The sequence below is a fragment of the Urocitellus parryii genome, chromosome 4 (genome assembly GCF_045843805.1).
Source record: "Urocitellus parryii isolate mUroPar1 chromosome 4, mUroPar1.hap1, whole genome shotgun sequence".
NCBI lineage: Eukaryota > Metazoa > Chordata > Mammalia > Rodentia > Sciuridae > Urocitellus > Urocitellus parryii.
In genome coordinates, this window is record NC_135534.1 from 67,298,813 (window position 1) to 67,316,446 (window position 17,634).

Sequence of the window (17,634 nt, forward strand, 5' to 3'; positions counted from 1 at the left end):
GGAACTGGGCTAACTGAGCTTTGCAAAATAACCACACAAGAGACAGAAATACCTTTTTCTTTTGGGGTTGTTGTGACAGCTCCTCTGACCTTAAGGGTCCGTAGAAAGAGAGATAGAGCACACTCTGATCCCTTTTATTGAGGAGAAGCTATTCAAATGAGGCAAGGGGTCAGGTTTCAAGGGGCTGAGTCTATCTTCATGATGTCCACTATCAGCAGGTTGACTGACATCTAGGTAGGCCAGACCCAAGGGCACAGTAAGAGAAGGGGACACACACAAGGTGTTTCCATGGAATATTCCATCCCAAATAGGGCAAGAGGTAATAGTACAAAGGAACAGGTGAGCGTAGCTTCACCCATGGGGCTATAGCCAGACACACCCATGCACGAGACACCATCCCTCGAACCCAAGAAGGGTGGGGAAAGTCTAGCAGAATACCACCTGACGCCTCAGCACCCAGCCAGGGAGTGTGACTTAGTCAAGTCAAGGTTGGTCTCCCACAGTTGAGTATCCCTGAATTCAACACCCACCCCCCTAAAAAGATTGTACATTACTTTAATTTGTATTTTAGAGCCTTCATCTAGCCCGATGAATCTTAAATTTGGCCTTTAATGTTATCCCATATTTCTTAAATATTCTGTTCACAGTCTCTGAACATCTTTTCTCTATGGTCACCTTTATTTTCAAGATCATATACTTTGTCACTGATGCCTAAAAATTTGTCTTCCAAGTGTTTAGTCTATTGGTGATACTTTTCATTGAACTTTTAAATTGGTTTGTTTATTCCTTCATTTTGAGGATTTCTAATTGATTCCTTTCAGAATCTATATCTCCTTATTGAAATGATCTTTCACTTCTTGTTTTTTCTATCTGATTTTACTCCTTATATTGTCTTTCACCTCATGGAACTCTTTATGAACTTTCTAAATTCCTTTTCTGGCATTTCTTCACTGTGGTGTCAGTGAAGGATGTTATTTAGGCATTTGGAGTTGTTCGGGATGGTTTGTTCCTTGTTTTTTTTTTTCATATTGTTTGTATGTATGCACATCTATCAGTATGGTTCTGAAGTAACAGAGTTTCTATCCTGTGAACATGTAGTGTCTCTGTAGGTTTCTAGTACCTCAAAGATTAGGGATAAATAATAGTAACAACCAATGCAAACAATATAGAGCATTAAACTGAATACTTAGTTTCTGCTATGACATCTACAATGTTAATTGCTACAAAAAAAAAAACAGAAATGGTAGGGTCAGCAAGTTTCATTAACACAAACAATAAGTAACCCTGTGTTATATCTGGATTAAATCAAATAAGAGGTTTCAACTGTGGCATCCACAGCAGTAATAATTGTAGTAGCATTAATGGTGGGGGCAGGTGTTATATAAACCAAACTAGTGCTAAAAGATGGTAAGATTAGAGTTAATTAGGATAAAATAAAATGTGATAGGAAGGCAGAAAAGTGTTTATAATTCCAAAATGTGAACAAAGAGAATGTAGAAGAGATGTAGGATGTGATGGTTATAAGGAAGGAGAAAAAAAATAGTAATAAAAAATGAAAGGAAGAATGAAAGAATAGTAGACTTTGGCTGTTAGAATAAAAGAGAGAAAGAGAAACAAACAGACAAATGAAAACCAATATAAAACAAAACCAAAATATACTTTTCAAAAACCCTAACCCTAAAGGACAAGGCAAGGAAAAGCAAGTACATTTTTTAAAGTATTACACATGTGAAAAAAGAAACCAATATGTGTATGTATATATGTCCATGAAGCATTCAGCAGACATACATAGAAAATATAAACACACACACAAAACTAAAATTAAAGAAGAAAACAAAAAAGAGAGAGATTCTTAATGAAAATTAAGGAATTGTTTCCCCTGAGGTGGTAAAAATAGTCAGTGAGAATATATGTTCACAGTCTGTGCCCAACTATTTTTTTTCCATTTCTTCTTGAGTTATGTACTTGAGTTATATACTAAACATGACAGTAAGAGCCAAGGGTTATTCCCTTCCTTTTTTTGTGTTGCTCACCAAGTTGCAAGTTGGAGTTCAAAAATTATCAGCTTCGCTTCTTACCAGAATGTTGTAGGATGGGATGGGAGGTGCTGTCAGCTAGAGTTTGGTCTGCACAGAACAATTTGATGCACTCCCAGGGTTGGGCTGCTGCAGAGTTCTGTGAGTGCAGTTTCAGTAGGTGGAATTCCCATGGTGGTTGTGATGGGGGTGGGAGAGCTTAGATCCATTCAGGCCCCAGATGCTTTTCTGGGTGGTGACCGGCTCTAGAGAGATCAATGCACCCCTAGGGCCCACCAGTTGCCCTTCTTTGCTGGGAGACTATCTAATGAGTGATTCAGGAGGCTGAGGCAGGAGGATGGTTAAGTTCAAGGCTAGCCCCCCAACAACTTAGTGAGGCCCTAAGCAATTTAGTGAGACCCTGTCTCAAAAATAAAAAAATAAAAATGGCTGGGACTGTGGCTCCATGGTAAAGTGCCCCTGGGTATCCAAAGGGGAAAACAAAAAAGAACTAGTTGTGTATCTAGTGATAAATGAATTCTTTAAGTTTGGTTTGAGGATTATAAATAACCTATATACAATAGCTTAGCATTCAGTAAGCAGTTTAATATATAATGATCATAATTACTATTATTATTGCATAAATAATAGTATTCTTTTTAGATATTAATTTCAGAGATTAATGAAATTATTTCCCTGACCATTAATATCTCTTTTTATTTGTGTTAGTGGACATTGTATCTATTTAAGGTGTTATAGGAAGGAAATACAAAAGAATACTGATAGGCTCTACATTATTTCTTGGAAGTATGTGATACCAAGTTTGTGATACCAAGTGATATGAGCAGCATGATTACAAGGCTGCCTTCCAGAAATAGTGAGTCAGGTATGCTACTTAGGTGTATGGATTAGGACAGATGGATGAATAACCTCGTTTGTTCAAAAACAACAAACTATTCCAGTTTATAGAATCGCTTCCTTAACCTTATATTTCCACTATTCATGTCTGTCTCTTCCTAACCTTATATACCCACTATTCATGTCTGTCTCATTAGATGATGATAAATATATAAATTAGTAAAAGAAATTAAGAGAAGACATCAATGTTTTATGTCTATGTGGAGCTGGGGATTAAACCCAGGGCCTGTGCATGCTAATCATACATTCTACCACTGAGCTACATCACCAGCTCAAGAAATGATAATCTCAATTATTCTGATGTTTTATTTTGATTTGTATAATTGTACCTCTATATATTCAAGCCTGTTATCTCTCTTTATTTCATATAGCTATTGGATGAACTCCCAATGATTTACAGCTGTTGCATATTTGTATACTGCATGTGAGTACTTTAGATTTCAGTTGTTTGGTATACTTTTGAATTCATATTTTTCTCAAGGAATTACTGTAACTAACCCAGTTATATTACTAGGATATTATAATGTAATAGAAGATTAGAAATTTTATGATATAAAATTTAATGATATCAAATTGATAAGAGTATAATTTCTTGTATTAATAATGTTATTTATTAACTTTTATGATCTCAAACCCTGTAGCCAATTTAGATAAAATCTTAATTGTACTTAAGTTGTTCAATTTGCCTTTCCTTATGTAAAGAATGTACAGATGTAGATATTGGTTATATTTATTATTCCATGATATATAATATCATATTAACAGTTTCTTAACAGAAACTTACCAGAAAAATGAAGTACACCTCTAGTTGTACAATAATGTGTCATTTTAATCTCTTTGTTTTAAAATTGCTTACTAAATAGTATTTGTTTCCTTTTAATTCTTCTTATTCTAAATCACAGTAAAGCTGTCAAGGATGTGTTTATTTTGATTGGTTGTTTATAAATATGAATGGGAATATTGAATCCAAAGTTCCCTTTCTGGTTCATATTTTTTATTTCAATCTCAAGTTAATTTGTATTTCCTGAGTGACAAATCTTGAAAAATAAAATGAAAGAATATTAGTAAGCATTAATATTGCCTTTGTACTGTACTACACCATCTCTAATTCTGCACAGTTGTGCAAGATAAGTGGTTATTGTCCTTATTTTGTAAATAAGAAAGTGAAGCACAGAGAGATTTAGTAACTTAACTAAATACTTAAGCAAGCTTTTTTATTGGAGGTCCCAAGAAAATTTCCTGAGAATTCCACCCAAGTCCACCTCTTAACTTTTGACTGACTGCAGGATTACATCGGATTTTCAAGTCCCCACTGTACATTACAACCCTGTGCATGACAACTTTAGCTCATACTGACAATGCTAATTGGAGTCAGTTCTTACAAGTTTTATGGTTAGGGAGAATTATCCTTATTTCCTTGTATTCTGAAATCTGGTCTGTGTAAAAGTAAAAAAAAAAAAAAAAAAAAAAAATCCCCTTCAGGGTATCAGCATTTAGTGCCTGCATTACTCCTGCAGGTAACAGGTTGTTTGCTGAGGAATGTAACATATCCTGTCCAGTTAAGCCAGGTAGGGCTGCAGGAAAATTGCTGAGAGAGAGAGAGAGAGAGAGAGAGAGAGAAAGAGAGAGAGAGAGAGAGAGCTTGTGGGGATCAATACAGTGGACCCAGTTTATAGAATTGCTTCCTTAACCTTATATTCCCACTATTCATATCTGTCTCTTCCTTATTTCCACTTCTAAAAGTTAGTAGCATATACTAAAGTAACTCAAAGGGATTTTGAGTTACTGAGCTATAATAAACCATACCACCCTTAGTTCTAAACCTTTACTAAAACTCAGAAACAATAAAAGGAAGAATGCCCATTTATTGGTTAGATTTGTATGGCATCAAACCCTATTGTCCTGTTTCAAAGGTAGGTGAAAAGAAGTTCAAGAACAGTGATTAAAAAAAAAAAATAGGGATTGGCCAACTTTTCTCTGTAAAAGGACCAAATAGTAAATATTTTAGGCTTTGCAGGCCTAGGGTCTCTGTTGCAACTTTTCAGCCTTGCTGAGAGTGACTTACAAAAACAGTCTCAGAACTAGTTAAGGTGGTACATGCCTATAATCCCAGTCTCGCATGAGACCAACGCAGGAGGATCAGAAGTTTGAAGCCAGCTGGATAAATTAGTGAGATCTTGTCTTAGAATAAAAAATTTAAAGAACTGGGAATGAAGCTTAGGAGTAGAGTAACCCTGGATTCAATCCAAGGTGCCACAATTAAGAAAAAAAAAAAAAAAACTCCCAGGCTGAGAAATTGGCCCTTAAGCTATAGTTTGCTATCCCCATCTAAAAAAGTACTTGTGGATGAGCTCCTTTTAGTAACATATTTTAAAAACTATTCTGATATTTTTATATCTTTAGAAGAAAATGTTCTTGGGCTAGTAATGATGACCATATTGGGAAAAAATACTAGATAATCATATAAAATAGGTTCAGAAAATACTTGTGTATTAGGTTAGGGAACAGAAGGGTATTACTTAGAAATAAGGATAGGACTGGGGATTGGGAATGTAGCTTGGTGATAGAGCACTTGGCTAACATTCATGAGGCTGCAGGTTTGATCCACAGCTACACACACACACACACACTCACACACACTAAGGATATTAAAACTTATAGTTCAGTTTCTAGCTCTAGTAATTACTAACTGCATGACCCTGCGTAAGTCAATATTTCTATTTCTTCATTTGTTTCTCATTGGAAGTTGTAGTACTTACAATTTTCTCATGAAGATTAAATTAAATGATTTATTTGCTTATAATATAAACTTGTATGCTGTTGATGTATCAGTGCGATGGGCACTGAGAATTGGAAAAGTAAGAAGTGAGCTTTTACCTCAGAAAATCTGAGGTTTTCAGTGGAAGAAACAGAACCAAAAACAAGCAGCCTTCCATGTAATGTGGTTAATATTCTACAAAATTCAGTAGGGTAGGAAAGGATAGAACTTGCCACTTTATGAAAATGAAGCATGGTCTCCCAACTGTCAACTGTGAATAGAACAAGTTTCAAAGTTCTACCACCTCAGTATATAAAAAGGAATTTCTGTACACTGCTTCCTTCCTTCCTTCCATATGAGGGATTGAACCCAGGGCCTCATGCATACTAGGCAAGTGCTCAACCACTGGGTCACATCCCCAGACCCTGCCATAGTACACTTTAAGTGACTCTTAGAAGGAAACGAAAAGATTGAAATAATTTTAAACCATTTTACTGAGGTGTGAGTAACATATAATAAAATGTATTTTAATTAATTTATATATAAAGTATATTTAATTGTATAATTTGAGTTTTGACAAATGTGTTCTCACACCATTATCCTTATATTAAGAAATAGAACATGTTGATCACTTGAGAACATTCCTTTCCTTCTATATTACAGTTCATCCTGACCCCGTCCTCTGCTTTTCTATAGATTAGTCCTATCTGCTCTTAAATTTCATGTAAAAGGAATTATGCAATATGTACATTTTTATGCCTGCCTTCTTTTGTTCAATATGATTTTTTGAGGTTCATCTATGTTATTATCAGTATCAGTAGTTCATTCTGTTTTTTAATGCTAGTAGTAAGTATTCCATTATATAGATATACCATTCACCAATGATGCACATTAAGGTTGTTACCAGTTTGGGGCTCTTATGAATAAAGTGACTATATACATTCTGTGTACAGGTCTTTAATTGGATATATCTTCTCATTTCTATTGGGTAAATACCTAGAGGTGGAATTTCTGGGTTGTATAAGTCTACACTTTATAGGAAACTGCCAAACTATTGTCCAACATGTTATATTTTATTATAGTTCTACTAACAAATATATGAAGAATCTCATTGCTCCATATCCTTGCTCATACTTGATGTTACCAGTCTTGTTATTTTTAGTTTTTCTGGGGAGTATGGAGTACTGTCTCTGGTGTTTTAATTTGCATTTCTTTAAGAACTAATGATGTTGTCCATCTTTCCATATGCTAGTTGGCCATTTGTATGTCTTAAGAAATATGTTCAAGCATCTAGATATATAGCTTAGTGATAGAGAGCTCACCTAGCAAGTACAAGACCCTGGCTGTGATCTCCAGCACCACCAAAGGAAGAAAGGGAAAAAACTAAAAAGAAGTGTCTATTCAAATCTTGTGCCCTTTTGTTAGAAACTGAGTTGTTTTTCTTCTTATTAAAGTGTACAATTTGGGGGGGCGGGGATTGAAGTCCTCTCCAATATTTATCTTAAGTATTTTTTTCAGTCTATGAATTATCTTTTCATTTTCTTAATATAGTGTCTTTTTATTTTATTTATTTATTTTGTAATGTGGTGCTGAGGACCGAACTCAGTGCCTCATGCATGCTTGGCAAGCGCTCTACCACTGAGCCACAACCCCAGCCCCCATTAATGGTGTCTTTTGATGAACAGAAGTTTTAAATTTTTACGAAATCCAATTTATTTTTTAAAATTTTTAGGTCTAGTACCTTTTGTGTCAGAAGAGCTCTTTGCCTTCCCTATGGTCAAAAAGATTTTCTGTTTTGTTTGCTTTTTTCCCCAGGAGTTTTATTAACTGTAGTTTTTGTATTTAGGCCTATGATCCATTTGAGTCAATTTTGGGTATGTTGTAAGGCAAAGTTGAGGGTCATATTTTCCTCTGCTAGTAACTGGTTATTGCATAACATCATTTTTTTTCTTTTTTTTAATGTGGTGGTGGTGAGGATTTAATCCATATTTTCCCCTGCTAGTAACTGGTTATTGTATAATATCTTTTTGTGTGTGTGTGTGTGTGGTGGTGGTGGTGGTGAGTATTGAACCCAGGGCCTTGTGCATGCAAGGCAAACACTCTACCAACTGAGCTCTATCCCCGGTCCTGCATACCATCTTTTGAAAAGATTATTCTTTCTGCATTAAATTACTTTTATTTTTTAATATTTATTTTTTAGTTTTAGGTGGACACAATATCTTTTTTTTTTCTTCCTATGTGGTGCTGAGGATTGAACCAGTGCCTCATACATGCTAGGAGAGCACTCTACCACTGAGCCACAACCCCAGCCCATGCATTAAATTATTATGACAATTTTTTTTAGTCTGTTTTATCCTTATGTCAATACCATGTTGTCTTTTAGTTGTAGCAAGCATTATTGTAAATTTTTTTTTTTTTTTGGTATCAAGGACTGATAAACTGGAACCCAGTGGTACTCAACCATTGTGCCACATCCCCAACCCTTTTTAAAAATATTTTCTTTAGAGAAAGGGTCTCTCTAGGTTTCTTAGGGATATACTAGCTTTCTGATGCTGGCTTTGAACTCTGAATCCTCCTGCCTCAGCCTCCCAAGATGCACATTATTGTAAATCTTGAGATCAGTCAGAACAGTCCTCCTGTTCTGTTCTTTTTCAGTATAGCTTTGGATGTCCTAAATCCTTTGCAATTTTGCATTCATTTTAGAGTCAGCTTGCCAACTTCTACCAAAAAAGTTTGCTGGAGGGGCTGGGGTTGTGGCTTAGTGGTAGAGTGTTTACCTAGCATGCATGAGGCACTGGGTTCGATCTTCAGCACCACATAAATGAAAAATAAAGATATTGTGGCCACCTAAAACTAAAAAATGAATATTAAAAAAAAAACTCTGCTAGAGCTTGGGATGTAGCTCAGTGGTAGACTAGTTGCCTAACATGGAGGAGGAAGAGGAAAGAATGAAGGAGGAGGAAAGAATGGAGGAGGAGGAAAGAATGGAGGAGGAGGAGGAGGAAAGAATGGAGGAGGAAGAGGAGGAAGGAAGGGGGAAGAGGAAAGAAAGGATGAGGAGAAGGAAGAGGAGGAGGAAAGAATGGAGAAGAAGGAGGAGGAAAGAGTGGAGGGGGAGGAAAGAATGGAGGAGGAGGAGGAAGAGGAAAGAATGAAGGAGGAGGAGGAAAGAATGGAGGAGGAAGAAGAAGAAAGAATGGAGGAAGAGAGGGAAGAGGAAAGAATGGGAGAGGAGGAAGAAGAGAAGGAAAGAATGGAGGAGGAGGAAGAAAGAAGGAAAGAATATTCAGTCTTCCAAACCATGAATGTAGTAGCATAATTCTCCATTTGTTCAGGTTTCCTTTAATTTCTTCCAGAGACATTTTATGATTTTCAGTGCATAGGTGTTGCACATACTTTGCTAGCTCTAACTCTAGATTTCTAATGATTTGGGGGTACTTTTTAAGTGGTATTATAATTTTAAAACTTTATTTTCCAGATGTAATTATTAGCATTTAGAAATACAGTTGATTTTTGTATATGAACCTTTTATTCTATTCCATTTTTTCTGTTAATTCCTTAGGATATTCTTTGAACATATCAAGTGTATGAAGCAGGCTAGACCATAATGGTTTTAAACCTGCCTTGCCTTCTATGTGCATATGCTTGTTCATTTGTGAAACACATACTGGAAAAGCTCTAGTATGTTAGGGTGCATCTTTGTGTTAGGTGTTACTGGGCCCTTTAGAAATAGAGAGTCAAGGAACTCATTGTATGTTAGGGTGCATCTTTGTGTTAGGTGTGACTGGGCCCTTTAGAAATAGAGAGTCAAGGAACTCATTGTAAGTTAGGGTGCATCTTTGTGTAAGGTGTGACTGGGCCCTATAGAAATAGTCAAGGAACTCATTATCTAAAGAAGGGTATAGATAAGAAACTGACTATGATAAAGTAAGATGACCATAGTAATAAATATAAGCCAGGCTTCCCAAAGACCTTTGGTTTCTTAATAAATAATCCGATTTGAGGGCATCTAAAACAATAAACAGAAATTTCTAAGCTACTGACAGAATGAAAATGCTAATTATAATTCACAAATATCCTACCTTTTTCAATCAACTTTCAAGCCATAAAGTCATATAATTTAAAAGAAAAACAAACATCCGGGCTGGGGATGTGGTTCAAGTGGTAGCGTGCTCGCCTAGCATGCGTGAGGCACTGGGTTCGATTCTTGGCACCACATAAAAATAAAAATAAAGATATTTTGTCCACCTAAAACTGAAAAGTAAATACTAAAAAAAAAGAAAAACATCCATCTAATATCCTAACATTTTCATCATTTTCCAAGCCATGAATTCATAGAAATTAAAGGCAAAAGGGAACTTAAAAATCAGATATTGCAATCCACCTTTCTTTATAGATAAGGAAATAAGAATTGGGTCCAACTTCCACAATGAATTAGTAAACTGAGAGAATATTCCTATTGCCTATACCAAGACAGCCCTCAAAGACTGGGTACTTAACTGATGGCCAATTATGTTTGTATTTCCTTATTTACTCTTTATCTCCAGTGCATCAGATACTATCCTAGTGACTAGATATATGAAAAAGTAATAATAAGATTGTATATCTGCATGCTAAGAATGCACCATTTAGTTGGGGAAACAGATAAGAAAAGAGACAATTATAAAAAGTGATTTTTAAAAAGTAGTTTTCTTTAGGGATCATTTGTTGCAAGACAGAAACTTACTGAAGCTAGCTTGAGTTAAGAGGTTTATCTTTTGTAAGAACATCAGGAAATTGTATGGAACACGACAGCAGGAAGTACAGACTCACTTCACTAGAAATGGAATGGTTGCTTCTTCCTCTTTCTCTCTTTTCTGCATTCCTTCCTCTTCATTTGTCTTCAAATCTTTATATTTATTTTTCTTTCCCTGAGGAATATTTTTCTGCTCATTCACCCACTTATTCATTCACTTTGGCTACCCCAAAATATCAGCCTCAGATCTTAGGTCCATTTGACTTCATACTTTGAAATCATTCCTATATTTAATTGATTAGGTTTCTGGATCCCCAACTCCAGACTTTCAGGAGAGAACATTTGTCCCTACTTATCTACTCCTTATCCTTCCAGCCTCTCATAGGCTGTAGGAGTGCAGAGTTTCTAAGAATGTGGTTGGAAAGAAATGATGGGTATTACTAGACCACAAAGGTATGTAGGTAAGTGGTAAAGTCCCATTCTATTTGTTCCTGTTCTATATTCTAAATAAAGTTTCTTTCTTTCTTTTTAAGGTTTGAATGTTTCAAGATGAAGAACTCAGTAAACTACCATCTACTTTTTACCCTAGTTCTATTCAGTTTATTAGTAACCACAGTAAGTCATATTTTGTCTCTAACAGATTAAGCATATGAATTTGTCGTTTATGGAGAAAACATTTTGCTTCCTGTATTTGCTTGAAGCTGTTCAAACTAAAATGTTTCTACATATAATTGGAATATCTCATTTTTTAATATTGCTTCTTTGTTTCCAAGTGTTATTTTTCCTTGTAATTGAAATAACTTTTGTAATGTTTAATTTTTTTAAAGGAAGAAAGGTCAAAAAGTAAATATTTAGTTAGTAACAATGGAGAAAAATTAACTTTTTCATGAATGGACATATTACCTCCTATTTGTTAAAGAAATTGGCTCCACTTCATTGGATCTAGTGTGACTATTTTAATGGTTAACCTTTTCCTAATAACTTGAGGTAGCCGGTCACTTCTGATCCTTATCCTATCTTGTGCTTTTCTCCTCAAGTGAATTGCATTTTGTATTAAGAAAATATTAATTTAAACAAACACTTTAGGAAAACCTACATGTCAGGCACAGGAAATTCAGAGATGCCTAAGAAGCAGTTACTATCCATAAGGAATTAATTCTATTAGAGAAATTAAACTTGTAAATAAAGAAATGTATCAAAAGATAATAACTGAAATACTAGAAGTAAATGTTAATTATATGTAATGAGGTAAAAGAAAGCCAATCAAGACTGCTTGAGTATTCCTTATATCCCATAAATATGTATTTTTATGTTTTTATGTATCAATTAAAAATAAATGTAATTTTTTTTAAAAAGTCTACTTGAGTAGGTCATGGAAGGCTTCAGAGAGAGGAGGCAGTTGAGTTAGATTTTGACTGATAATTGAAAGTTCATCCAGCCCCTGGGCAACAGTGTGGCGAAACATTTTGAAATAGTCTTTCATATGTCCATGGGTATAAAACTCTGGAATCACATAGAGAATTACTCTTTTTAATGATTTACTAATGTCAGATATTGTACTGAATACTTTACCTTTATTGTTTTCATTCATCACCAGTAGAATTGGGAAAGATTTTATATAGGTGGACATATGATAAGTGGGGAGTAGTGAATGAGTTTAATGAATTAGGTTATAAAGCTCATTGTTTGCCAGGTCTTACAATTTTAATTTTTATTGTCAAGGCAATGGAGAGCCATTAACTGGCTTAAAGTAGAGAAAAATGTAATCAGATATGTTTAAGAAAGATTACACTGGCTATGGAGGATGGGGAGGAATAAGGGTTAGGGATATGAGACTCAGACTATAAAGTAACATATAGGAATGAAAAAAAGATGACATAAATACCTATCTATGGGACCTGTGGTCCACTGAGTAGAAAAGATGGAACTGGAGTTTAAAAAGATTTGTTAGAATGGCTCCTCAGTTTATGGCCTGGCTGCCAGTATATGTAGTATGCCCTTAACCATGATAGGAAACTTGGAAGATGAGCAGCTTTTTCAGGAAACTTAATGGATAAGTTTGTATCATGGCATAGAGGTAGGTAAATTTAATTTAGAATATGTTGGGTTTGAAGCTCCCAGCATTAATAACACCTGAGGCAAGTAGCAAGTAGTGTGGTCCAAAGATGTAGATTTGGGAGTTGGAAGGGTATAAGTAGACTAGATAGGTGGGAATAGATGAACTGGCACAGAAATAGCATAGACCATTATGATCACTAAAGATAGAATCCTACAACTACAGATAGAAGAGATAGAACAAGCAAAGCAGTCTGAGAAAAGTAATCATATATATATATATATATATATATATATATATATATATATATATATATATATATAAAAAAAAGCCAAGAGCCCAATGTAACAGGAATTTTTAGAGTGAAAAGTAACTAGTAAGTATTAGTTTCCTCTGAATGGATGTGAATAAAATGAAGATTTAAACCCAATAGAAATTTCGAATTAGAAAACCAAGTAATCTAAATGAGAATACTGTCACCAGTAAATTGATGAAGGAAGAAGCTATATTCCAGTTGTTGAGATGGTAAATAAAAGGGTGAAAGAGCACATATGCAGTATTTTCTTGAGTTTCTAAGCTTTGCCTAAACTACATGCTAGCTAATGATGAAAGAATCCTAGAAGAGGTGAAAAATAGTCTTGTTACTGTTTAAAGAAGAGAATAAAGTAAATCTAGAGAGTGTCAGTGACTTGCCTTGCCAGCCAGGTTTATATAAAGAGTAACTACATCTTTTTTTTTTTTTAAGAGAGAATGAGAGAGAGAGGGAGAGAGAGAATTTTAATATTTATTTTTTAGTTATCGGCGGACATAGCATCTTTGTTTGTATGTGGTGCTGAGGATCGAACCTGGGCCGCACGCATGCCAGGCGAGTGTGCTACCGCTTGAGCCACATCCCCAGCCCGAGAGTAGCTACATCTTAAAGAGTAACTACATCATCTCTTAACTTACAAAGTGATCCAATATTGTCTCAATATTGGATCACTTTCTAAGTTAAGAGATGATGTAGTTAGGAACAGGCTTTGGAGCTGGGCATGGTAGCATGGGCCTATTATCTGAGCTATTCCAGAGGGTGAGGCAGAAGGATCACAAATTTGAAGTCAGCCTGAGCAACTTAGGGAGACTGTGTCTCAAAACAAAATTTTTTTAAACGATCTGAGGATGTAGCTTAGCTGGCATGCACAAGGCCCTGGGTTCAATTCCTAGTACTGCAAAAGAAAAAACAAACAAAAAAAGGCTTTGGAATCAATGAGATCTGAGTTTATATCTAACACTGTTACTTAGTAACTGTGGGATATTGGGCAAATTACTTAATCTCTTTCAGCCTTAGTTTTCCTTACCTATAAAATGTAGATAAGAATAGTATACATTTCATATTAGTTCTGAAAATTAATATTGGCATGTAGCAAGGACTTCATAATTTTCTTCCTTTAAAAAATGTATCTTCAAGAGCATGCCCTTTTGTATTTTTTATTAGTAGCTATAAGAATATGCTTTAACCATACAAAGGCAAATTAGTTGTTTCGTTTGGTGCTGGGGATCAAACCCAAGTTCTTGCTTCTGCTAAGCTTATAATCTATCACTGAGCTATACCCTCTAGCCTCAGAAATCACTTACTTTCAAATAAGGAATTCAGAGATTAAAAGCATTTTCCTTTGCCAAGTTTAAAGTTACTGAGATTATATATATAGTCTCAGACACATTATTTTAAAGCCTTTTCAAAGGAAATAATTTGATCACTTTGTAGCTAGAAACTTACTGCAAAAATAAATAAACTTGGTAGCCAAATTGTATGAATTTGTGAAACTTTATTAAATCATTACATTAAACGAGGATATAGAGATATTTACAACCAGTCCTTTCTATCAAAGAAATTCTTTTCTTGCAGAGAGAGAGAGAAAGAGAGAGAGAAACTAAATGCCATAAAGTTAGTACATGGACAGTGATGGTGGGAAGGAGGCATACTTTGAGTTGAATCTTTTTGTTGTTGTTTTTCTAATTAGCTATACATGACAGTAGAATGTATTTTGACACATCATACATAAATGGAGTATAACTTCTCATTCTTCTGGTTGTCCATGATATAGAATCACACCAGTCATGTAATCATATATGCACATAGGGTAATAATGTCTGACTCATTCTACTGCCCTTCTTACTCCCAAACCCCCTTCTCTGCTTTCACTCCCCTCTGCCTAGTCCAGAATACCTCTATTCTTCTTTAACTACCCCCCTCCTTTTAATTAGCATTCGAATATTAGAGAAAACATTCAGCCTTTGGTTTTGGAGGGATTGGCTTATTTCACTTAGCATAATATTCTCCATCCACTTACCTGGGGAATGCCATAATTTCATTCTTTGTTAAGGCTGAATAATACTTCATTGTGTGTATATACCACATTTTCTTTATCCATTCATCTATTGAAGGGCACCCAGGTTGATTCCATAGTTTAGCTATTGTGAGTTGAGCTGCTATAAACATGGATATGGCTGGCTATAAACATGAATATGGCTGCGTCACTGTAGTATGCTGATTTTAAGCCCTTTGAGAATAAACCAAGGAGTGGGATAACTGAATGTTTCCATTCCAAGTTTCCTGAGGAATCTCCATACTGCTTTTCATAGTGGTTGCATCACTATGGCCATTTTCACAATATTAATTCTGCCTATCCGGAATGGGAGATCATTCCATCTTCTAAGGTTTTCTTCAATTTCTTTAGTATTCTGTAGTTTTCATTGTAGAGGTCTTTCACTTCTTTTATTAGGTTGATTCCCAGGTTTCTGTTGTTATTGTTGTTGTTGTTATTGGTTTTTTTGTTTTGATTTGTTTTGTTTTTGAGACTACGGTGAATGGAATAGTTTTTCTAATTTCTTTTTCAGCAGATTCATTATTGGAATATAGGAATGCAATTTATTTATAGGTATTGATTTTGTGTCCTACTTCTTGGCTGAATTAATTTATTAGTTCTAGAAGATTTCTGGTGGAATTTTTTTTTTGCATCTTCTAAATATAGAATTGTGTCATCAGCAAATAGTGATAATTTGAGTTCTTCCTTTCCTATTCATAACCCTTGAATTTCTTTCTTCTGTCTATTGCTCTGCTAGAGTTTCAAGGATGATATTGAATACAAGTGGTGAAAGAGGGCATCCTTGTCTTGTTCCAGTTCTTAGAGGGAATGCTGTCAGTTTTTCTCTGTTGAGAATGATGTTGGTCTTGGGCTTAGCATATATAGCTTTTACAAAGTTGAGGTATATTCCTACTATCTCTAGTTTTTCTAGTGTTTTGAACATGAAGGGATGCTGTATTTTGTCAAATGCTTTTTCTTTGTATATTGAGATGATGATCTGATTCTTGTCTTTAAGTCTGTTAATGTGATGAGTTACACTTATTGATTTCCATATATTAAACCATCCTTGCATCCCTGAGATGAACCCCACTTGATTGTGGTGCACTATCTTTTTAATATGTTTTTGTATGTAATTTGCCAGAATTTTATTGAGAATTTTTGCATCTGTGTTCATCAGGGATATTGGTCTGAAGTTTTCTTTCCTTAATGTATCTTTGTCTGGTTTTGGTATCAGGGTGATAGTAGCCTCATAGAATGAGTTTGGAAGTGTTTCTTCCTTTTCTATTTCATGGAATAATTTGAGGAGTATTGGCGTTAATTCGTCATTTACAGTCTTGTAGAACTCAGCTGAGAATCCATCTGGTCATGGGGTTTTCTTGATGGGTAGGCTTTTGATAGTATCTTTGAATAGAATATTAACAGATGAGTATTTGCCAGCAGGGGAACATTTCTGAACAAAGTAAGGAGAAGCATGTTTAAAGTTACAAAAGCATGAAACTAGTACATCTGAAGAAGCACAGTACTTTTCGGAACAGAGGATGAGAAGGAGACAAGAAGATAGCAGTGAGGCCAAGCAGAAAGGCAGGAATTGTAGGAGACCCTGAGGTCAAGCTAAGAAATTTGAACCTATTCTGTAAGTGATGAGAGTCATTAAAGGGTTGTGATTTGAATTTTGATTCCTCTGTACCACATCATTTAAAAATTGTGCTCTTGGGGCTGGCGTTGAGGCTCAGTGGTAGAGTGCTTCCCTAGCATGTGTGAGGCTCTGGGTCAGAATCTCAGCACCACATATAAATAAATAAAATAAAGGGCAATGCACGCATGTTAAATATTAATCAAGCATTGGGCTTAAATAATCAGTGTGACACTGGATCCTAAAACTAGAAATTGTATAACTTGGAATGCATCTAGGTGATCGAACAGATTAAGAGCAAAAGAGTGAACAGGAAATTTTTTTAAATGTCTTCATTTATTGAACACACCTACTGTGTGCTAGATACTTTCATGTATTTTAGCTTGTCATTCCTCTCCACTATTGCTCTTCATTACCCAGATAAGATGAAATGGGTTTTGATTCACTGACTCTGCCCATGGCCTATAACAAATAAGTGTCAGAGTTTAACTCCTATCTCTAAATCGTTCAGTGTTCTTTCTAGTATAGAATAGATGTAGTACAGGAATTAGCAGCATAACTTCCTCCCTCTTCATGAGTCTTCATGCATTCTTCTATCTACTTGATTGTGACACAAAGGCCAAGAAGTCAGAAGAGTTCACAATAGATTTGAAGTATTTAATTTACCATGGCAAGGTAAGTACTGGTAGAGAGCCATCTGTATGTACTAGCACTTTGTGTGCCATGCTACCTAATCTGATTGGCTTTACATGGTTGGAGTCAAGTCCAAACAAGATGAGATTAGCAGGAAAGGTTTGGGATGTACCAAGTAGGTGGAATAGGTTTTTATTCCCCCTCCATAATACACTTCATTCACATGTATTTTTCTAATATTTTGCAGGTTTACCTTCATGTAAAAGATCCCATATTTCATCAGGTAATTATTTTAAATTATCACACATTTGATTGTTTGGGTTTTTTTTTTTTAATGTATCTTTAGTTTTAAGTGGATACAGTAGTTTGTTTTTATGTGGTGCTGAGGATCGAACCCAGTGCCTCATGCATGCTAGGCAAGCACTCTACCACTGAGCCACCACCCCAGCCCCCACATTTGATTGTTTAATAGTATATGCCTGCTTTGTGTTTTACTTTTCTAATAATTATATGTAGACATAGCTTTTGAAAATGAAAGAGT

At 35.2% G+C, this 17,634-nt stretch overlaps 1 protein-coding gene across 3 annotated transcripts in view; it reads left to right on the forward strand.

Annotated features, from left to right (window-relative positions):
- Acer3 (alkaline ceramidase 3) overlaps positions 1-17,634 on the forward strand; it is a 187,913-nt gene that overhangs the window by 115,818 nt on the left and 54,461 nt on the right. For all 3 annotated transcript variants that reach the window (XM_026387342.2, XM_026387340.2, XM_026387341.2), the window contains exons 4-6: positions 3,305-3,357; positions 10,960-11,041; positions 17,341-17,376. In XM_026387342.2, coding sequence (XP_026243127.1) covers positions 3,305-3,357; positions 10,960-11,041; positions 17,341-17,376 — 171 coding nt within the window. The remainder of the gene's footprint in view (positions 1-3,304; positions 3,358-10,959; positions 11,042-17,340; positions 17,377-17,634) is intronic.